This window comes from Microtus ochrogaster, chromosome 10 (assembly GCF_000317375.1).
Source record: "Microtus ochrogaster isolate Prairie Vole_2 chromosome 10, MicOch1.0, whole genome shotgun sequence".
NCBI lineage: Eukaryota > Metazoa > Chordata > Mammalia > Rodentia > Cricetidae > Microtus > Microtus ochrogaster.
The window spans coordinates 77206491-77231326 of record NC_022016.1 but is presented as its reverse complement, the minus strand read 5'-3'; the positions used below and the strand labels follow the sequence as shown (position 1 = coordinate 77231326).

The 24836-nt window shown below is 36.4% G+C and overlaps 1 protein-coding gene across 1 annotated transcript in view; it reads right to left on the bottom strand.

Moving 5' to 3' along the window:
• The window catches only part of Faf1 (Fas associated factor 1), a 288528-nt gene that overhangs the window by 64073 nt on the left and 199619 nt on the right, over positions 1–24836 (bottom strand). The window contains exons 13-14 of the mRNA XM_005353630.2: positions 22832–22986; positions 2078–2214 (exon numbers count right to left, since the gene is read on the bottom strand). Coding sequence (XP_005353687.1) covers positions 2078–2214; positions 22832–22986 — 292 coding nt within the window. The remainder of the gene's footprint in view (positions 1–2077; positions 2215–22831; positions 22987–24836) is intronic.

Genomic DNA, 24836 nt, shown 5'->3' with positions numbered 1-24836 from the left:
AGCGGAAATTTTTAATAAAAAAATAAAATAAATTAAAAAAATACTTTTTCCTCACATAATACAGCAAAAAAAAAAAGGCTACACTTTTGTACTTTGTTACACTACAATCCGTTTCAGTTTTCCCCTCAGAACTCCACTGCCTTCCTATATTATTTGTGCTGACCTCAAACTCTTGATCTGCCAGCCTCTGCCACTACAATAGCTGAGATTCTAGGTGTACCCTACAGTACCCAGCTCCATCATCTCTGAAATGATCTTTGTTTCCCATGTATAATTTTATTCCATTGTGAATCCATGCCTTTGGAACACATTACTTCATTAATTTATGCATTTCTTCTGAATGTTGATACATTATATGTTATATATATTATAATTCATATATATTATATGAACGTTGATGTATTATATAATATAAAAAGTCACATTTGTTAACATCACTACTAATGTTACCAGAAAGTATTTATGCTGTCAGTCTTCTAGTAGATATAATTTTTTTTTGAAAACTCCAATTTTCCCACTGGCAACAAATATATCCAGTTCTTTTACTTGAAAGTGACAGACTCATTTTGTTTATTTAATAGAAAATGTTTAACAAATGCCCAATCTACATAAGCATTTGTCTGTCAGGCAGTAAAAATGATTCAGGGAAAGTGGGGAGAAGCAACTAGTTTAGCTCAATAATCCTCACAAATGCTTCTCTTTGAGACAACTAGAGTATATTGGTTTATATCACCTAACAAAAGGGCTAAAATTCTAAAAAAGAAATGTTTTCTTCTTCAAGGATACTGCTAAGGAGTCCTTCCCTTTCTCCTGGAAGTGCATGGCAAAGAAGGCCCGACTAACATGCTGATTCACACAGAGACGTTAACAGCTTTAGAAATCTTTGCTTTTGAGTCACCAGTGTAAGTGTTAACTTAGCAAAAAGGGCAAAACACAACTAATCTACAAAAAAAAAAAAAAAAAAAAAAAAAAAAAAAACCACAAAGTAAAACAAAACCCCCATCCATTATAATAATGACAGCAATTGTGAACTTGCGGATTCCCTGAAACCTAGGCTTCTGGAGCCCATGGCCTACAGCTTGCAAAATACAAGCAATCACAATTTCTTTCCTCTGATGAAGAAAACTGGAAAGAAATGTCTTCACTTTCTACCCACCCCATGGGAATCAGCTCCCTCAGCAGGCCTTTTCAAAAGACTGCCCAGAAAACTGTGCTCTGGAAACTAAATGCTCTGGTTAGAGAAAACAAAATACCTGAGCTTTTGTTTTGTTTAGGCTTTGAAGGTGCTGGAATGCACAAATCCCCCTCCCCTATCAGACTTAAATGGGGCAGAAATGAAGTACCCCAGACTCAAGCTTTAGCTTGGAGCACTTGAACAATCTTTTTCCTGGCAGCACCAGGAAAAAAAAAAAACGAAAACAAAAAAACAGTGGAGAGGATGGACTGTTTTTATTTAAGATTCCCCATGAACACAATAGTTTTTTTACTTTAGCTTTTGTATTAGCAAGAAGAACAAAACCATTCTTTCATCTTTTTTTTTTTAGAAACAATGTAAAGTATGGTTCCATTTCCAGTAAAATGTAAACTATGGTTGAATTTATAGGAACTCCACAGCTGTTTGCCTCAGGGTTGCATCTTAGGATGAAGTCACACAAATAAGGAGGGACAACTGACACGTGAAAAATTCAATTTGCAATGTATACTCACTGGATTTTCTAGATAATTAAAGACAAGCAATTCTTTCAACATTGCAGCTATAAATCAACAGAAATAAATGTCACATTTGACAAATGATTATACCCTAATTGCTAGTTTTAGAGAATTAAGCATTTCTGAACATTAACTTGACTATTCTATGTCCAGAGAGCTATGCAATTTTATTGATGTATTTCTGATAGATTTTTAAACACAGCATATTTGATTTTTTTCATAGTAACTGAAGATACTCTTCAGGATGTTTTATATTTTAAAATGCAAAACATTTATCAATAGTAAGAAATATAGTCAGCTCTGATGGGGAAAATGATAAGGTTATCACATAGATAAAACTTTACTCCCACCGTGACGTGTACTTTACCTTGTATCACATTTAACACTTCATTTGATGACCGCTTTCCCATGATAATCAGGAAAAGTGGAAACTGATCTGTTTTTTGAGTCCGAATGGTCTGTGCAATAACACTGCCAAAGTGTCTGTTGCACATCGTCAGAAATCTGAAACAAAACAAAACCAAATAAGTTTCAAACAAATCAGTACATCTGAGATGCCATTAATAATCATGTAAAGATTAGGTAGCTTGACTTACACCAGGATGGCAAATTTTACTTTGTTGAGTTTTGACTAAATCTTTAGTGGTATAGAAAAGAAGGAAGCGCACGCTAATTGCTGTCAGGGATGACAGCATGGGGTTCTTAAGTTTCAAATATTTTAAGATATACTACCTAAATCCTGAGAAAACAAAAAAATTTTCAGGAAAGAATTTCTTAACTAGAATAAATAATAAAGTGTGGTAAACAGGTAAGCCAACTAGCATCATTTAAAACTAGAGTTAGCAACATTTTCCTAAGTCCTTAGGGTCAAGCGCTGGGTGGGAGCATGTCTCCTCTAGAAGTGGTAGGTCTTCTAGTTTGTACTTAGTGGGGAACAAAAACAAAAATTCTAAGCTTTTGGCCAAAAAAGCTCAGAGATATTAGCATACCGAAGTCTAGCATTAGTATTCTTAACACGATCTGGAATAAATGAAAAAACTGATAAAGCTTTTCTCTTCTATTAGAGGACTGTTTGAAATTAGCATTTCTTTCAAGAGAAAAGGGTAGCTTATGATATGTTTTCAGATCTGATGGTAAAAAGTAAATGTCATAATAATAATGAATTATGAAAGACCAAATGCAAATATAGAATGCTTTAATAAGATCCAATTTAATAAAGTCTGTAAAAATAATGGACTTTTAATAACACAGGTCACAAAAGGCAAAACAGTGGAAATTCTGGAGACTAGCCACTGGTACTAGCTTATTAATTCTTAATTATGTTCATGAAAGGCAACTTAAATCGTGTGTTTTCTTATGCCTTATGATAATATTTTAGGTAACAACTCCTCTGAAATGTATGTTCTAGCTGATGAGCAAAGTCCTGTCGTCACATGCATTAGAAGGTAAATCTATTTGAAAAGACAAACCGGTATTAAAATGTCATGTGCTCAGATTCATTTGATAACCAATTCAAAACAGAATCAAACCTCTTAATTTTTAAAGCCAATACATTTTCTGTCAATAGAAATTCATTTCAGAAATTTAGGCTGGATCTTTTGTAAAATCCGTGCTGTGACTACAGAAAGTAGATCTTGTTAAGGGCAACTAGAACTGTCAGCCAGAGTGTCAAGACAAGTTAGCACCACTGCAGTAAGTTCATTGGGAGGCAGGTTCATATACACGTTTAGTGCAGCAATAACCAGACCTCATGGCAATTTGAAATGACAAGGCCTTAAGAAATCCATTGTCGGCCAAGAAATATCAGTGCCCCCATGAAAATTCAAATCTTCACATTCCACAACTATTATGGGATAAAAGGTTCTCAAGCAGACTCAGCTTCCATACCAAATTTCACACTCATAAAGGTCGAACTCATCAACAGGGATGTGTAGATCAGGAGACTAGCAAGTTAGGGTCTCAGTTTTCTTTCTGTGTCTTACTAAAATATTTGAAGGTAGACTTGACCCTGAGCTGATCATTGGCAACCTCTAAAATTAAAGATGTCTAAAAACAGTTGGAATGCTATTTCCTACCAAAGGGAGAAAATAATTCCTTGTTGCTTTCACACCAACGGATTGCGTGGCTATCACACAGTAGGTGCCATCACAGCCCCAGCCTCACTACTAAACAGGGTGCTCCCAGCCCCTGAGAGGAAAGGGAAAAGAAAGAAGAAACGGAGTAAGCCACTGAAGGGGCAGAAAGGAGGATACAGAAAGTGAGAAGGAGACATGAAGGAGGCGAATGGTTGGGAGGGAGAAGGGAAGGAAAAAGGTAGGAAGGAAGGCAAGATCACATTAGCCAAATTCATCTAAAACCAGAAAAATGAACATGGAAAAACAAACTGTTTTAAGAAAAGGTATCTTATTTCTGTAATATTAAAAAAATATTTGTGGTATTTTGTTCCCTTTGAACAGAACCTGGTGGGGAGGGCTAAAATTGTCCACACAGCTGCATCTTACTCTACTTCTTCAGTCAGATGTCATGGAGGAGTAAATAAATGGTTGCTACCACCATTAGATTCCAGTAATTTCCACCTCAAAGAGGGAAACAATAACTGTCTTCTTTCCTGTTATAACTGCTGAGGACACTTAAGGACCAATGACCTATCAACCACTGTTTTATCTGAAGAAGGGTCAGAGAGGTGGCTCAGTGGGAAAGGGCACTTGCTATGGAAGCATGGGCACTTGAGTATAGATCCCCATCATCCATGATGAAAAAAGGAAAGTCAGGGTGGCCACACATCAGTGACCTCAGCACTAAGCAGGTGGAGACTAGAGGACTGACAGGGCTTCCTGTCCTCGAGACTAGAGCCAGGGTCAGTGAGAGACCCTGTTTTAATGGAATAAGGCAAGAGTTGATTAAGCAAGACACCAAGATCCTCTTCACAGACACACACACACACACACACACGCACGCACGCACGCATGCACGCACGCACGCACACACACCAGACACACACCTCTCCAAAATAAAGTAAGAAGAAAGATGCCAAATCAACTCACTGAAACAAAAACCTAAAACAACAAAATTGGAAAAACAAAAGGTGATAACATCTATGGGGGCAAAATAAAGAAATAAGAGCTAGAAGACAGTGGGACAGGCTGAGAAAATGATGAAAGTTGCCATCAAGTGTACTTTATATCTACTAAGTCTACTAGAATTGCTAGAAAACTTAAGAGAGGGTAGATGAGTCAAAAGGTTTCAATTTCAAGTTTGGAAAGAAAATAAGCAGAATGGCAGATGGTTAGCATTTACTAACTATTAAATTTCAGTAGATAAAGTGTAGATCTCTATCTTGTCAATGCAAATCAGGATTGATTTAATTCAGAGTGTGAATTACTTTAACTTCTTTCAATCAAAGTCATAATTACAATATTCACTGATATTATAAAACTATATTCCATTACAGGGAACCTAGCTATTTAGTGGGAGAGAGAGGAAAAACTTACACTCTCTTCCTTAATTTTTTTGAGACAGGTTTTTATGCCGCCTAGGCTGCTCCTGATCCTTCCACATCCACCTTGCAAGGGCTGGGATTTCAAGTGTGTGCCACCACACTTGGCTCAAGGAGATTAAAGTCTGTAAACTTACTTTTTTACCTAGTATGTATGACGGGTACTATTTTTGATTAAAATAAAATGGAGGTTAAAAAAAAACCTGACACTATCCTATTTAAGGTGATCATAATTCTTCAATGTGATTTCCATAAGTTTAAAGGTGACTCCAACATAAAGTAGAGGTTATCTATCTTTAACACACCAATCTTCTTACACGGAAGAAACGGAGTAAGATATACAAGACATTCAAACTTGTTCTTAGTATATGGTAGGCCCTCAAAACTGGTACTTATGTTGTAAATGTTTAATGATATTTAACAGAAAAAAATTGTGTGTGTGTGTGTGTGTGTGTGTGTGTGTCTGTCTGTCTGTCTGTCTGTCTGACTGACTGTGTATGCACGTGGAAGTAAGAGAAAACCTTGCCAGAGTCCATGCTCTTCCACCTCATGGGTCCTGGGAAAGAAACTGAACTCAGGTTTGGTGGCAACTGCCTTTACCAAATGAACCATCTGCTATTTAACATCTTCATCATTAATTTCATGATTAAAATGGTATGTTCATGTCAATATTTAAAAAATTTTTTAAACAAAAAAAAATTATTTTTACAACAAAATAAGTCAGTGAGTTGTTAACTAAACATAAGCAGTTAATGGTTTTACCGTCATTTGGAAAATGAAAGCGCAGAGTTGGGCAGACAGCTCAGTCAGTACAGTGCTTGCCATACATTATGAAATTCTGAGTTCAGTTGGTGGTGGTAGCGCTTGTAATCATAATCCAAGGAGATGGAGATATAGGACGATGTCCAGGGATCTCAGGCCAGCCAGCCAAGCCTAAATTGCAAGTCCACATCTCTAGGAAGAACCATGCTTCACAGAACAGGGTAGCTCCTGAGGACTATCTGATGCTAACCTCTGGCCTCTCCATGCATGTGTAAAATTGGAGATATATGCACACACTTAGCAGCCCCATGAACCACATCTTTAGTGAGGTTATTTAGCAGATAAAACTTGTGTCTACTGATGGTCTGCTCTAATATTCCCTAATATTTTATGTTAAGCCTTTATACACCATGTTTTAGCTTCAGATGCTCATCCATTTCTTTGAAGCCATTTTGGTTTAAGAAAGCTCTTCCCTCTAAAAAAAGCTCCAAGGCAGTTTTCTACCAAGGATAAGCCATTTGGTTAACATATACATACACGTTCGGCGTTTGTTCAGTATTCAGTGATAGACAAAAAGAACTCTGAGGCCAAACCCAACGTCACCAACACATAACTCTTCTTTCCTTGCCTTTTCTTTTCACAGGGAAACTCCTTTGGCTTGAGTGTGACTTGTCAAGCACACCAAACATAGGCAAGCCAAAGAGTTATGCTTCTGATTACAACGTTATTCCTGTAACTCTGCCTCCCATCCATTATCCAGCTCTTCTCTGGAGTTCCTCTTGGAAATGCTCTTCAGTACTGCTGGGATAACCCCCCTGCCCTTTGAGGTGGCTTTGAGTTTTGTAGTCTTAAGTCTTAGGTCCACACTGAGTTAGGTAAACAAGTACAAAGAAGAGCTGCAGTGATCCTCAACTTTCAGTGTCCCAGGAATCACCCAGGGAGTTTCTTTAAAAAGGCAAGTTTCCCCAGAGATTCTGACTTGGCAGAACTGGGATGAGGTATAGGAAGCAGTGTCTCTAATAGAAGTCTCATTCCAGATGACGTTCCCTTTTCAAGCACCTTTCAAGAAACCAGAATGTTTCCGCTTTAAGGTTTCTGGTTGATTCTAAAGGCAGTTCTTAAAGACTGTAGCTTTACTGAACCATTTCACTGTTTCCTTAGGTAGCCACACAAAAAATGTTAATTCCTACTAGCTTCCTTAGTATTGGAGAGCTCCAACCTGATGTGGCACACATAAGTAAATATATCTCACAAGACTATGAGACATTTTCATGGACAGAAAAAAAAAAGGAGTGGGAGGTTACAATAAAAAATAAAATATTTAGGGAAGATCTCACTGAAAAGTAGACATGTGATCAAAGGTTCAAAAGAGCTGAAAGATGAAGTCAAGAGCAAGCAGAGAACAGCAAACACAGAGACATTTGAATCAAAGAGTCCATACATTTAAGGTAACTAGGACCTAGGTTACTGTCATTCAGTAGTTTTCAGTTCCACTCAGTTACCTGACATTTTCACTATTTCCCTTTGCTTTACAGCTAAATAGAATTTCTCTGTGTGTATTATGATATTTTCATTATCCACTCATCCACTGAAGGACATCTGGATTGTTTCCATTTCTTAGCTCTTATGAATAGAACATGAATGAAACACTGGATAAGCACCTATGCAAGAGGACACTGATTCTGCCTGGCATATGCCAACATGTGGAGAGCTAGCTCTTACAGCAGATCTATTTTTAGCTTTGTAAGAATTCTCCACAATAATTTCCATTGTGGCCACACTGGTTTGTAAAGCCACCAACAGCAAATCAGGATTCCTCTTTGCTGAAATTTCATCAGTATTTGTTGTCACTGGATTTTAGTCATTCCGACTGAGGTAAAAGGAAATTCTCAAAATAGCTTATTTTATATTTCCTGATTGCTAAGGATGTTGATCCTAGCTCTGAATCTTTAGACTTGAGTAAATGGCCTGAAGCAATCACAGAAGCCAGAAAAGTAGAAAAGGATGATGAAAGAATAGGAAGGGGAGGGAGGGAGGTACTAAGTGCACGTGTGCGTGCATCCTCTACACGTGATGGGAGGAAGGACTGCAAGAGAGTGACAGGGAAGAAGGAAATAACACTACTAATGTTAGGAAACATCATATGGAAACATTATTTTATGAGCTAACTTAAGAGCACACATGCAAATAGTTTACATGGAGTTAGGCCACACAGGGCGACAATGCTCCCCAAGAACCATAGACTTTCTAACAAAAACTCCAGTGTCAGGCATGGGAAAGCTCCCTTTGACGTGTTAGTCAGAGGATTCCAATAAACTCCAAGCAATAGAGTTTATTTGCCTGCCTGCAAACCTGAAGGAAAGACCCTACTCCAAAGGACAGCACACGCTTCAGACTCGGCATGTGGAGTAATCAAGCGGAGCTAGGATGAAAGCCTCCTTGAGGACTAATCCTCACAGTATCCAAAGGCACTATGCAAGCTGCTAAGGAAGAAGAGCAATCAGCAGTCCTAAAGTAGTCCATACTTGTATAACCTATAAATTACAATGACAGGACTGGCAGGATATCCCCAATAATTACAACAGTGTCAGACTATTATCTTGGAGGCTACAAACAACTGCCTGATTGGATCTAAAGCCATTCCACAGGAGGGATTCCATGTCCAGTACTATAAACCTAACCAGATACCTGCAGCTAACTATCTTAGACAAGAACCCTCTAATGCCATTTCCTTAAGATGTAATTCTTAAATGCATTCTAAATACTTATCTTTTTACTAATGGGTAAGTACAGCTTTATACTCACAGATAAGTGCAAAAAGAACATTCTTTTTGTAAATGACAACAGACCTTTACAGAAGTCTACAGCTGGTTAAAATGCAGAGAACTAGGTGCCAAGCTCCAACAGGTACATCTGTAATACAACCCTTATACGTAAGGCTCAGGGATATAGGGAAGAGGGTGTGGAAAGGGCGTAAGAGTCACACACCTGCTGTCAGATAGTGTCTTCTGGACATGTCAGGGATTCTGCACTCGTGAAACCACAACAATATGGTTGCTGACACAAGGCCTGAATAACAACAACACTAAACAACTCATCAATGTGGATAGGAACATACACAAGACCTTATTAGCTCAGGCGAAAAGCTAAAGGCAATCAGTGGCTGCAGAGAAAAGGAGAATCAGTCTTCTCCAGAGGTGAGTCACCTGACAGGCTATCCAGTCGCAAGTGCTTAATCCTGAATACATGGACATAATAAAAGCAACACTAAATGGGCTAAAGAGGTAAGGTAGGTAGGTGTGTGTGTGTGTGTGTGTGTGTGTGTGTGTAAACCAAAGAAAAGTAACTGCAGAAACAGAAGTCATAAACTTGAGAAAAAGTGGATAAGGGGATATGGGAAGAATTGGAGGGAGAAAGCAGGAATGGAAATTACATAAATATATTACTTATGTGTGAAATTCTGAAAAATTTAAAGTTCACAAGTAGAAAAGTATGGGTAGAGCAAAACAAAACATAAAGACAAGATAGATAGCTGTAACTACATGGTAAAAACTATTTTAACAAAAATCAAGATATAAATGAAAAAAGGCCTTTGAATTTCAAAGCTCATTACAAGGCTTAATATACAAAGAATTTTTATAAACTATTAAGTAAAAGATAAGTTAAAGACATACATTAACAGTGCTAAAATTAACTTATCAGTTAAATCCTATTTATTTTTAATTTCCCCTAGCACATAATCTAAACTATTAAATACAAACTCCAGTCATAGACCAGACTGTTGTTTGGAGACTTTGAATAGTGGAAGCCAAAATAGTATGTGTCCTTAGAACAAAAATCATTGTACCGTCATATATCCAGTAGGCCTTTCTGTTTGCTGACTGGTAAAGTACAAAACTCAGAGGAAATGTTACGTAGATTTAATGTCCACTGCTCTCTTGTAAAGCCCTTGGAGCAGCCTTCTCTATTATTCCTTTCATCTAGGATTCTGTGATCTACATTTAAGAAAAATCAAGCTTATCTCTTACTACAGGTAAACAGTACTTCTTTCTGTCTTCCTTTCTTTCAAGGCACTGAGGGAAGGTCAAGACAGGGTTTCTCTGTGGTAGCCCTAACTATCTTGGAACTCACTCTGTATGTAGATCAGGCTGGCCTCAAACTCAGACATCTACTTGTCTCTGTCTCTTGAGTACTGGGACTAAAGCCATGCATTGCCATGCCTGGCTTAGATAATCAGTGCTTATAGCAAATATCTGGGGAAGAAAAGTGTTTGATTTCACAATACTTCTGTATTTGGGAATTTTTGCATAGACAACCAATTGAGTTGTCTAAGAATTCAAAATATTCAAAAATCTAGAATTTTTTGGGTTGCCAACACTACAGGTTTTGGATTTCTAGATTAGGAATGTTCCAGCTAAAATGGTAAGAAAGAGCTGGTTACTGATGTAAAATTTTTGTTTCCCTCGCCCCAAAATTGCAAATTAGTCCTCCATAGCTTAACAACTCCCCAGTTATTAGACTGTCAGGTCTCAAAGCCTCTTTAACTAAGACTTGGTTTATAAATAACAAAGAGACTGAGAAGTGACGTTTTGGGGGGAAAACAAGAGTAGAAAATAGCCATCTATTACTTAATGATAAACAAATGGACAGAATAACTAGGATAGTAAAGGAATGGTAAGGAAATAACTATAATCTGAAGATAAGTGTGTAAAAAGCTTGATTTTAAAAAATAATACCAGCAGACTGACTCTCAGTTCCCTGCGAAGTCTAGAACAGATGCTTACAGGAAAGGTGAGTGAATGCTGGTAGGCTGCCAAGACCATGAGCACACTAAGCTGGACAATCTGGGCACTTCTGAAGGACAAACAGGGAGATGCTTTAAGGGATTGTTTAGGATAAGATTCAGAAACACAGGCTAAGCTGAGTAAGTTCATCTGTCACTGGGGAGAGTGGTCTCAAACACTTAACTACCTGCCTTTGTCTTCGGAACATGTTCATGTGTCTCAGACAAAAATCAAACACATATATATGATCAAATGCATTAAGCACACTATATCAGACATTTAAAATGATTTATTTTGGGGTGCACATGGTGTGGAGTCAGTTCTCTCCTTCCACTGCTTGTGTCCTACAACAGGCATGCCACTTCCTGAGTCATCTCACCGGCCTATGGCATTTAAAAATTATTTAAAAATACATTTTAATTTAAAAGTTTCACATTGGGCTGGAGAGATGGCTCAGTGGTTAGGAGCATTGCCTGCTCTTCCAAAGGTCCTGAGTTCAATTCCCAGCAACCACATGGTGGCTCACAACCATCTGTAGTGAGGTCTGGTGCCCTCTTCTGGCCTGCAGACATGCACACAGACAGAACATTGTATACATAATAAATAAATAAATAAATAAATAAATAAATAAATAAATAAATAAATAAATATTTAAAAGTTTCACATTGAGCATATGCCTTCTCATACCCTCATCTTTTCCTTCTTGCCTTCACTTCCTGTTAACTCCCTTTGTTCTCCAGGTTCACTTCTACTACTATGTCATATGATACTCTATTTTTACAGAGGTATTTTAAACCTAGGAATCACAAATGAGACAAACCATGGCATTTGTCTTTCTGGAGTGGCTTACCTCACTTAATATGATTACCACTAGTTGCATTCAATTTCCTGCAAGAAACATAACTGTTTTTTTTAAGGCTGAAAAACTTTCATTATATATACAATGCCACATTTTCTTTATCCATTCCTTTGATGTTGGACACCTAATTCTGCTAAGGCGAAAAGTGCTTCCATAGCCAGTGATGTGATAGTATCCATGACTTGGAGTCTGCTGATAAAAAGCTAAGGAAGGTAGAAATGGGTCACATGGTGGGATCTATTCAGATTATGAAAAAACTCCATGCTGATGTTCATAGTGCCTAGGCTAGTTTATATTTCTAGCAACAATATAGATAGATGGTTTCACTTTTGTCCACATCATGGTCAGCATTTGTTGTTTTCTTAATTACTGTTATTCTGACTTGAATAGGATGAAATCTCAATGTACTTTCAATTTCTCTTTCTCTGATGGGTAGTAACGTTAAACATTTTTTCATATTATTTTCCTTCCTCTGTGTGTGTGGGGGGGGAGGGGCAAGCCATGCTGTGTGGATTGTTCACTGAATGCTTTTCTTCCTGTTTTTCCAAACCTAAGCCATATCAGTGTTCTTAGCTGCTCAATGTGTGAGATAATAAAGAGACTATTTTAAGACGCTCAGTTTATGATAATCTGTGGAGGTCAGAGGACACACTGTCAGCTCTTTGCTTCCACCTTTACATGTGTTCTGGGGTCCAAACTCAGGCCACCAAACTTAAGTATCCTTTACCTGTTGAGTTATCCCACTGGCCCTCAAATATTCACTGCCCATTTCAATGCCATGTTTGGACAACTGTTTATTGTTCTATTTATTGACTGGGTTGTTTAGTGTCCTCTGTCCTCTGCGTAGTCTAGCTAACAATCGTGACAGATGTGAAGCTGGCATATTTTGTCTCCCATAGGTTGTCTCTTCACTAGACTGACGTTTCCTTTTCCATATAGAAATTTTTACATTTCATGAAGTATAGTTAGAATTTGAATTTTTGGTTTGGATTAAATTCAAAACTCATCCATATTCTCAATTATCATTCACTCTTAGAAAAACCAACAAATTATATTGAGCCTCACAACAAGAAAAAAAGTGAAAAAAAATTCACAGACCACTGGCTTTTATTAAGCTTATACTCTAGCGGGAGAGCTAGAGAATAACCATTAAAATGTCTGTAAGTAATGGCTTGAAATGGAAATGAGAATGAAATCAAAGAAAATGCTGGACGAAAAGGAAGGCCTTTTCTAGACAGGTTTCTGAGACCTTTCTGAACAGGGAACATTTAAGATGAGACAGCCAGTATAGAGAAACAGGATTACTTGTCTTTTTGATGGCTTCTGTCTTCTTAAGTGACTGGGATGGGGAGCAGCGCGCAGTGTAATGTGTTTAGTTAATGAAGAATATGAATACATATCTGACCCAGGTCAAAGAAATCTTGGTGTGTAGACAATATAGCTAAAAGATGACTTTAGGTCAGGTATGCTATGCACACCTTAGATCTCAGCACTCAGGAGGCAGAGGCAGGTGAACTCTGATTTGAACAAGACCAGCCAGTATATATAGTAAGCTTCATGGACAGCTGGGTCTACCTAGTGAAACCCTGTCTTAACTTAAAAACCAAAACACTAATTTAGTGCTGAGAATATGCCAAGGAAAGGAAAACAATCTACTCAGGATTCTCTAAATTGTGACTACAGACTGAGCCAAAGCAGATGAAAACATTAGGTAGCTTTTTAAAAAGTAAACAATAAAAATTTATCATTTTTTTCTGGCATTCTAATGTTAACAATTTCAGAAATATAGGCATGTGTTTGAGGAAAGGAAACAAAACTTGTTCCATAAATGAGTTACCTAAGCACATTCAAGAGCATTAGAACTTTTCCATGGATAAGGGTACTATTTGGTAATTTAGGTCGTTAAAATTGGTATTCATTAATATTTGTCTATGCAGACTGACTAGCAAATGCTGCACAAACCATCAGAGAAACCAATTTTCACATAATTTTATATGGTTGAATTAACATGATTCTTTTATAACTTTGGTTGACTTACCAGCATTTATGGAAGAGGTGACATGTGTTACTGATTTAAATGATATAGAATCTTTGATTAGTAAGAATCCTTCAGAAACAACTATAAATAAGAGTTGACTAATAATAATGCCAGGTATGGCGGCAAATGCTTTCAATCTCAGCACTCGGGAGTGAGTTCCAGGTCTACCTGGTAATCTATATAGCAACTTCCTGGCCTACAAAGGCTACATAGTAAGACCCTGTCTGGGAGGGGCATGGTCCTGCCTCAACTGAAATGTGTGGCTTTGTTGACTCCCCATGGATAGCCTTACCCTTACTGAGTAGTGGATGGGGGTGGGTTGCGGGGAGGTAGTAGAGAGCAGGCAGAGGGAAGGAGGGGGAAGTCTGCTTGGTATGTAAAATGAATAAAAAATAATAATAACAAAAAAGGTTTCATGGATGTAGCCTCTCTGACATTTCTAAGAGATAAAAATTTCATGTTCCCCTGGCTCTTACAATCATTTGCAACCTCTTTTTTTAAAGATCCTTGAACCTTAAGTGCAGGAATTATGTAGTAGACCAGAACAGCTTAGAACTGAGAACCAAACAACTTTTTTTTTTTTTTGTATTTTGATTAGTCATGATTACACCAGCAGGCATACTAACATGGAAGGGGGAAAGTTCATAAGGCATCAACCATAGACAAAGAACTACAAGTAACTGGGGAATGTTGAGCAGCCCTCAACTGGTTATATAATATCAATGGTCAGCCCTGAGATCATATTCACATAGAGAACATAGGGAACACGAGCAAGCTGTATGTAGGTATTCAGTATATGTGTGTGTGCACATGTAACAATAATTAAAGAAAAAGAGATCCTGAATTAGAGAAAGAACAGTGGAAGGTGGAAAGGAGGGAGAAGATCATGTAAATATAATTTCAAGAATAAAAAAAATCATTAAAGATAAATTTAACAGCAAAAACAACAAAAAGATTAACAATGACAGAGAAGTTATGAAAAGAATTTATACCTTTTAAACTTCAAACAAGAAGGAAAGCAAAGAACATGATGGATTATATGTGTTTCAAGTATTTAATTTTAAATATTTTTTAGAATTTGTTTCAGTTGGTGATTCATGTTTTTGAAATAAACACTGGGTCAAGAAACTGACAGAAATATTTTATGACTTTATATATCCTAAAATATAGGAAAATGAGCCACTGGAGGTGAGTACTTACATACAACTATACATAAGTACACTAGAAGTAGTCAGAGAATCAGAAAAAGATTTAGCCACAGATCACAAAGGTGCCAAGACTTGGTGTTACACTCAGACTTCATGTATCTTGAAAAGGTGAAGATGCTTTCAATTCTGTATATCTAAATCATTCAAAGCACATAGTACTTAAGAGAAAGTACACAGAACAATTTAGTTGCATGATAAAAAAGGATTTGATACAAAATATAAATTTACAGTGATATGCCTTCATACTAGCATTTCAATAGTATTACTTCTGTACTTCTCCTTTCTAGCTAATCTCATATAGACTGCCCACTGACAACTAGAAATTAAATGCACACTCCCTGGATAATATTAATTAGATCAATATGGAGGAAAGATGGGCTTTCCTACCACAAATGCTTTTAGTCCAATGCAATCATGTACCATCAGGCAGTTGTAACTGCAGGACTAGGAAGTGGTGTGGGAAATACTGAAACTGGAATTAGGAACGACTTATAAACTGGTAATTTTAAATTACTTCAAAGGCTATTTTAAAAGATAATAAATTTTTATAGGATAAAGAATGTACTACACATGGGTTAACCATCATCTGCATAGAGACTGGCTTACTCTAATAACAGCACAAGGCCATCACCTTTCACCCATTGCCCCTGTCCCTTCCTTTCAGTACTATTAGGAAAATACTCACAAGTGCACTCCTGGGCAATGCTGAGCAGTAATTATGACTTGCTGACAAAGAGATATGAACAATTACGGAGCCCATTTTGAAACCCTACACTAATAAAGTCATTAGATGCTGCCCTTGCCATGATCCTTCTAAAAGCTTCTGAAGTTACAAGAACACACGGCATTGTTTGCAGGGACAATTGCTGCTGGCAGAACGCAAACCTTGAGTTAAACCATGCTGCAAATTGATCTTGACATTCTGTTAAGACCGCCACTAAAAATCAAAAGCAGAGGAGAAAAGGAGAAAATGAGTGGGCAGGATGTAATCATGGAACAGGAGGGGTTCCTCCTCACCTTCTCTCCTCCCTCTTCACAAAACAAACCAGGGAGAAAATGACAAACTCTCCTGGTGTTTTGGAACCTTTATTTTAAAGCATTAATTAAGCCCCTGACCTGGGATGTTTAGGATGGCAATACACTTCCTTGAAAGGTACTGGAAGGAAAATGTTGCACAAAGGCCATAAAGCTGTTTAGGAAAAATTATTTGGAAGTCCGGCATGCCGTCTCTCTGGAAGTCTTAGTACCCAGAGCACAACACATTCATCTGTTTTATCAGACAACTCTGCAGAATCCTTATTTGCTCCTAGGGTACCAGCTGGAAATTAACACTCCTCTTGTCTTTCACGCAGTCCTTGCACCTGGGCCATATTTGTTGGATTAAATGTTAGTATAGAGTTAGAGTAACATCGTCAGTTAGGCTTCAGCCAGGCATGAACCACTGAGGAGTTTGGAATTAAGGATAAGCCACTGTGAATATGACTAATTACTGAGATGGAAAATACAGATGAAGACAACCCACCGATGGTGAGTGCTCTAAGTCAATTAACTCTTGCCAAGATTAAGTAATGTGGAAAACTATCACCTAAGTATTAAGGCTAACAAGTACCTGTCATCCTAACAGCAGAAGTTTTGCATGAACTTGAAATAACAAACCCAAGGGCAGAAGTTCAAAAGCTAATATCCCCAGGCAATGGAATCATGTCCGTGAACACTTGTATTAACTGTGCATATAAAATTTAATACAATGCTGTGTGTGTTACATGCAATCTGTATATCGTGGGCACTCTCAGACATTCCTAGGTAACTTTCTGTAGTTACTTTCAACACTCTTTAGAAAATACTGTACAATGCCTGATTTACCCCTTTGTGCAAAAACATTAGAAAAACTCACACAACCAATTTTCCAATATTCATAGCTGTCAGACTATTTAATTGGTACTACACTAGTTAAGCTCAGTGTTTAACTTTAGTTTTGCTAGAATGAGATTTTGTATACCACCATCTACACTTGCATTTTGAGTACTGATAAAAACAAGAGATACCCATTAACAGACACAGATTCCTGGTTAATACTGTGTTTGCGTATGCCACAGTTGTGATGTGATCTTCCTTACTGAGGCAACTTCAGTCTAGAACATACTCAAAGTAGATATCCTTCATGTTACTGTCCCATGTACCAAATAAGTATTCAAGCAGATTTAACAGAAGCAAGGAAAACTAATAATTACTGTGCTTGTGCTTTATAAAGCATTATTTATGGTAATTGGATAGTGCTCAAATGAAATGTACTTGGCCCCAGTACATATTATTGATACATATCAATATCAATATCTATATATCAATATCTATATATCTATCTATCTATCTATCTATCTATCTATCTATCTATCTATCTATCTATCTATCTATCTATCTATATCACCGTATGGACAGTCCAATACTCTCGTCCCATAGAGTTTTACTTTCATTAGTGCTACCACCACTGCAGGAGGTTCAGTACAATCTCAGGCCCATTTTGAATGACCAATTGCTTCTGGGATATTAGAGATTTGGTAAAAGATGAGGAAAAATTCTGGAACCACTAGATGAATTCATCTAGGTTGGGAATCAAGCCTTTCTCCAGATGGCCCAGAGACACGTGGGGCATATGAGCATAGTGTATGACATTCTGGGGCCAGTAGAAAACAGTGCTAAGTTAGGGCATTTTTGTTGTTCTTATTGTTCATTTTGTAAGGGAAAGGAAGACTTTAACTTTAGTCTCATGATTCCTATTAATGGCTTCAGAGGAAGATGACACAATTAGAGACACAGCAGTATTTCTAATTTTCTTGCCATTATTCATTTTTAACAAGCTTACGAGAGATTATTTACTTATTAGCAATATAGTACTTACTTTTTAAAAGGGCATTGTGCAAAGCAATGAGATTATAGACACAGCACCCCAGAGGGATGACAACCTATCAAGGAAACACCATGCAATGGAATAAACACTAGTAATGTTAGAAAGCCTAGGGATATTATGGGAACGTATAGAAAGAGCATTCACACAGACTGAGGATATAGGAATGGAGGGGGGAGATGCAAGACTTCATGATGGGAACATCTGTTTCAGACTTGAAGTAATCATTTGTCTACACCCAAGCGTTTATTAAGAATAATTTACTAATTATAATTTAATTTACTAAGAATACATTAAACTAAAAAGTTTTTTATTGTATTAGCTGACTCCATGATATTTTTCAGTTGTTACACATCTCAAGAGACAACCTCTGCTCTACTAAGTATATGCTAATATTGGATCAAGTCACTAATAAAAAGGTCTTTGGATCGGTGTATCCCAGATGGGTGAAGTTAATTCTCAGCCTAATTCATACCATACAGGTTTACGTGAGCACGCTGGTAACGCCATCTCTACGTCTACAATTATCTCAGCACTGACTCCATCACAACACTTAGTTTTGACAGTAGTACACTTTTGTACATTTGCAAGCCATTAAAGCTGGGATTGCTACTAATATGCATATCTTTAATAGAATGAGTAAAATTGGGAATTTTACTTTATCTTTCAGTGTACATCTCTTTCAAGTCCTTCTGGGACCTACTGAGGTACAGCAACTCACAATGAGTTTCACTTTTAAATGCTGTGCACACTTTAAGTTACAATTTATGTATTTTTCTATTTTATTAACTATTTTGAGGCATGGTATGGTATGCTGTTTAATATTTCATCTTCAATTTTTCAGCATCAATTCTGGTTCATACTAAACACTCAGCAGGTATTTACTCAGTGACTAGACATGGAGGAATACACCTTGTTTTCCCGGTTCAGCAGTTAAGTGCTCTTACAGAGGACCCAAGTTTCACTCCCACCACTCGAATGGGCTCACAGCCATCCCTAACTCCACTTCCAGATGACCCTACACTATCTTCTGACTTCCATGGCCACCAGTCATACTGTTGGTACAAACATGTAAGCAAAATATCCAAGCACATAAATTTAATAAAAAAAGTTTTAGATCTATCTGGAACTTATTTATAGAGCTTACTTAATTAGTCTGGTCCTTTTTAATTCTTTCACTTACAGGTATATCTTATATTTCTATCAGGAATACTGGTCAAATGGAAAGTGAAGAAATAATACCTTCTAGCACTTCTGAAGACTACCAAGGGCTTTTTTGTTTATTTCTGTAAGAAAGAATGGTTCTAAAAATCTAACTAGACTATAACAACACTACGGACTTTTCTAACTAAGAAAGCATATTTAAATAAGAGCCCTTGAAATTTTTTTTTTTTTCCGAGACAGGGTTTCTCTGTGTCTTTGGAGCCTGTCCTGGAACTAGCTCTGTAGACCAGGCTGGTCTCGAACTCACAGAGGCACCTGTCTCTGCCTCCCAAGTGCTGGGATTAAAGGTGTGCACCACCATCGCCCGGCAAGAGCCCTTGAAATTATAACCAACATTTTTAGATGAAATTAGATACAGGTATTTATTTGCTAAATACTTACTGAATTTCTCTCAAAAATTTAAAAAGTGCTTTGCTTAATAAAACAAGCTTTCCTAGGAGATCACCTTCAATACGGGAGAAGACAGATAATAATCAATAACACTAAAGTTTGGTGTCTCCATTTAGATTTGGAATGTCCCATGGTCAATATAGACTTTATCTCAATTACAATTTTATACAACTTATTACAATTTTATATTGACATAAATTGCTCTACCTACATATTAAACTTAGGCAGTTATTTGAGTCACTTTAAAATTGAAAATCCAAATCAACACAAAACGTTTTAGAAAATGTTTAATAATTCATTTCTTGGCTAGATGAGGTGCTGTATACTTATAATCCCAGTACCCAAAAGGCAAATGATAGAAAAATCAGAAAATTTAATTTATATTAGTATGTGGTGCTCATATCTGTTAAACAAAAACAAAGTATTCAGTTAGCTTGTCTTCTATATAATCTAAGGTTCATAGTAAATTGTGACTAGAGGACTGACCTTCTAAGGAACTCAATTATACTATTTAAGTAAGAAAATATTTAATCAACAAGTTCATTCTCATCCTGGATATCAATATCAAGAGGTGTAACATCAATTTTAGTCCCAGAAGTCGCTGCAGGATTTGTCTAAATAGGACAGCTAGACACGAGACCAGAAAAAACTACTATGACTCTACTAGCAAATATTCTCTATCTATTATGAAGAGATCACAGTTTAGGACTGGATTCAGTTGGTAACATCCTTGGCAAGTGTGTCTGAAGTTCTGGGTTCAACCCCCAGCACGACACACTGAGTTTGGGGTCAGCCTCCTTTAAGTAAGGTAGAAGTCAAATAAGCAGGAAGATAGGAAGGAAGGAAGGAAGGAGGGAGGGAAGGAAGGAGAAAGGAAGGAAGACTGACAGATGCATAGGCAAATATAAATCTCAAAAGGAAACATATAGCAGGAATCTCACTTCATGGGGAAATCCTTTGTCTTTGCGTATGTTAATGTCTCAATTCAGATCTCTAGTAATACACAAATGATGACCTTTTAAAATGTAGCCCAGTGGTCAATAAATAATAGTACAAGCAGTATTTAACTGAACTGAGAATGCAAGATAGGCAATTTGACAGTCAAAGTTAAAAGAATCAAATGACTGATGCAATCATTTTTCCTTTGGATAAATGTGATATAAAATATCCAAGAAGGAAATTCAATTAAACTATTTTCTTTCAATGAATCTATGATAGGTAATAAGAAATCTGTGGAAATAAATCAACCTAATTACCTTACAGTTTTATAGATCAAAAGAAATCCAATTTTGCTGTTTGTGAGATATGCTATTTTAATGAACTTTAATCTAGTATTTATAAAATATGTATTTTCCTATTTGCTTCAGCAGTAATGATGGGGCTGTTCATCAACTGTAGCTACAACAGTCTACTCAGTACTGCATATAGAGGAACGGAACACCTACATTTAACATTCATTTTAATATGTAATATGAATAGAAATAGCTTTTTGAGAAAATACAATAATTATTTTAAATTCCACAAATTATCCATTCTTTTTCATTGCAATTTCCCACTTGTAGTTTCTATCAATGTTTATTAAGCTGATTTCCAGATGTTTCTACGTTCAGTCTTTAGTATCATTTCTTTCTTTTATCACAATTAATAACAGACACCATATTTTTTAAAATGTGGATTGAAACTGCCTATCATACTTCATAGTCACTTCTGCAATTCACTGTGAAATAGTTAAACAAAGCCTTTATTTATTTTTTTTAAGTGTCATGAGGAGTTAATAGGACACAGCTGTACTGGCTCTTTCTAATAAGCAGCTTCTGTCGCTTTGGTCACCACAGGTGTCTCTGTAACCTGCAAACTCTTATTACTAGTGTATCAAAGTTGTGCTACTTAACAGGCTTCTTTAGTAAAACATAACAAAGCAATTACATGGCTGTTGATTGCTAGTCATAAAAAAAACCCTCAAACACTGTTTTTCAAAAGAAACTACACCGCAATTTTTTGTCATTGTAAAATAAAAGGAACTAAAGAATTAAATGGAGGATAGAACAAAATGACAGCAGGTAGCCAGCTGAACTTAGCCACTACAGATGGTTCAGAAATAGTGTTTCCTTCTCCACCAAGCTGTGGATAAAAGAAAAGGAGGAGATTCCTTACTGCCAGTGAATGGCAAAAGATTTAGCCAAGTCTTCAATCTATGTATTTTGCCTCATGAAAGACCTTAGATGCTGCATTCTTTATCTGTTTTTGGCACTGCTTTTCATCACCTTTAACTGAGTGTGAATAATAATCTGATTTAATTTAAACAAATACAGGTGCTAAAGGTTCTTTATTTATGTATAACAGGGAACATTTCCAAGGCAGAGCCAAGTCATCCTAGGAAATTTCCTAACCATTTGCTTAAAGAAATGAAGTATTAGGTGAAGAAATTGCTCCACCACTCATATGCCTCATGATTACGGGAAGAATCTTCTTTCTTTTCAGATTCAGATTACATAAAATTAAGTCTGAATAATGACCAAACCTTTAGCCAGCCATAAAATAATAAAAAGACAAATCAAATTATTACTAATTGTTCTACAATTGCTTGTTAAGTAACCATGATAGGTTTGCGTTCAAGTGAATTTATTTAATCTTCCTCTCTGTTTAAAAGTCTGCAATTTTGACTGTGTTAAACACACCCAAAGTAGCATGATGGAATGTTCTGGCCAAATGTGTAATTAAACATGATGAAAATGTATTTCAGAAAGGATACTGCAAGAGGCAGATAATGAATGATAAGTAATGAAGAATTACTTATCACAGATATCATGATCAGCAAACTCTGTTTTACGCTGACAGCTAGGAAAGGCTTTTTTCCTCCTATGGAGAATATAGATGTCCTGCTGGCTATGTGCAAAAGAATGTGTGCAATAAAGCGATTAGATCAATTAGTACATGCTAGAGTAAAGCTATTACCAACTTCACTGAAGTAGTCCAGAATGTCCTGCCTTCTTCACTGATGTTATTTAAAAAAAAAATCTTATCACTAAGATAACTATTAGATTTGCTTTGCTTTTTATGAACATAATAAAAACAGATTTTCTTTAGATAATCAACAACTTACAGAAATGTACTCTGCCTTATTGTAGATAGAAGACAAAAATAAATTTTTGTGAGTTTTATTTTTTTGTTTTTATTCATTTTTTTTTTAGTTGTTCGAGACAGGGCAAAATCCTTTTTTAAAATTTTCCTGTTAATTTTTAATTTAGAAGGGTTTTATAAGTGAAAGTATATTTTCACATTTGTAATAATTACATGTTTTAGCTATAATGCAATTTATCTAACAAAATAAATTAAAGAGAATTTAATGCCAAGGCTATAAAACATTCACAATGAAAATAAGTCAAATGCATAGAGGACTTAATATTTTTGTTTTTTAAATAAAAGCTCAACTTATAGCTTGTGAAAAATATTATTACCTTGCTCTGTTGGCGTCCTTTGTCAGATCCCAAGCCCAGGTTATGAAATTTTGACTCAGATAAGAAACAATGGATTCAGCACAGAGCATTTGTGAGCAGAACACGTTGGTTAGTACACTTTCGTCATGGTGGAGGTAGATAGCAAGAAGCTTTCTCTGAAAAAGAGGACAAAATATCAATCAGTTAAACTATTCACTAAAATAAGATTTCCTGAATTCAAGAGAGGCTTAATCAATGCATATGAACAGTAAAGTCAAAACTAAATGCTATCCCCTGAAAGAGCACCTTATCGTCAGAGTTTTCAGAACAACCACAAGCATTAATCCATTTTTTTCTTATACTCTAAAGAGATTAGAATGATTGTATATAGTTTCAGAGACCACAATCTTGGGTTTATATTAACATGTGCAAGCCTAATTTGACCAGAAATTGCCACAGAACTGTACTTTTAAAAAAATGGACTTAACATTCTTCACATTTAGTGTATGTACACTGTATTAACTCTAAACTATTCAGTAAGATAGCAAAATCTCTGAAAAGTGTTTTACTTGGAAAAAGTCTAAACTGGATTTTTACTTTAGTTAAACTGATAATATGAAACTTATTACACGTGCCTCCAGTAAAGTCCTTATTTAAGAGCGTAACATTTAATTGTCACTTGAGAAGAAATGAACCCGCTCTCTTAAAAGGGTTTTCTATGGCAGCTAGACAGTCAATAACATACCTGAAACTAAAAAGTAAAATTCGACAAGACAATTTATAGCATGCTAACATTAACTAATAACAGCAACCAAAGGACCTGAGCGTTTGTTCAGTAACTTCTTAGTACTACCTTATAGAGCAGCTAAGCTCAAGAACTACCACAACTATCAAGGAAAGGAAAGATAACATTTATGACAGGGAATACATATAATAAGGAAGACATTCATAAGGAAATAAACTTTTGGGTGAAATTCTGCCAAAGAAAGATTTCAAAGATGCTTGGGACTCTTTCTTTTCCTATTAAATAAGGATGTAATGACAGTAAGTGAGAACGTGCTGTTTGGAATTCTCTACAAAAGGAAGCCTCTAAATGTAAGGCTTAGGCTGGAGAAAGGCCAACAAAGGCTGATGCTTGGAACAAAACTGATTAAAAGCCCAGATTATAAAAGTAATAGAAAAGTAATCATGAAAATCAAAGCAAAATTTTGTACCAGGTGAAAATAACTAGAGTAGATAAATAGATTAAGATTCCAAAATCATCTATTGTGTGAAGAATATACACTCTTACCTTTGCAACTGTTATTTATACAAATCTCTGGAGTGTATCTGTAAAGTGGGTATTCATATCCTCATTTGCATATGAGGGAAATCAAGTTTAGAAATGACTTATCTGAACTTCCAGCTAGTTAATAAGAAATTCAGCTAGGATGGGAACCTAGACTGTCTTAAGTCTAGTGCTCTTTCTACTACTAGAGTAGTAGCAGGAAGTTGGGCACACTCTGTAATCAAGAGCCATGTGGGGGTACTCATTCATTAATACAGAGAAGGCTGAATGCAAGTGAGGTGAGCAGAGTCTGAGACAGCATGCAACTGGAATGAGGACAGGACTCCTGGCTATGAATGGCTTGGCTGGTCCCATCATGATTCTAGGTGTTAATTAGTTGATTCTTTCATTCAATGAGCATTTGTTGAAATTCCCATTATGTCAAACCAAGAAGGAAAAAAATAGACAATAAATGATCAACAGGAAAGATTAAGGGATTCTTCACCTTTGTAAAGGACTACAGGTAACAGTCCCAGGGCTTCTAGGAAGTTTGTAATCAGACACATTGTTGGAGAGATACTTATCAGGCAAATTCCACTCATCCTTAAAGGCTCAAGGCAAATGTTTCTATGAAACCCTCCTTAATTCCCTCAGTCTTAAAAGCTTCCTTTTCTGGCTGGCGTCTAGCTCTTCCCATTAGTATTTATTATAAATGTTTACAAGTTTCCCCTATAGACAAAGTCTCTCAAGGGCCAGGAC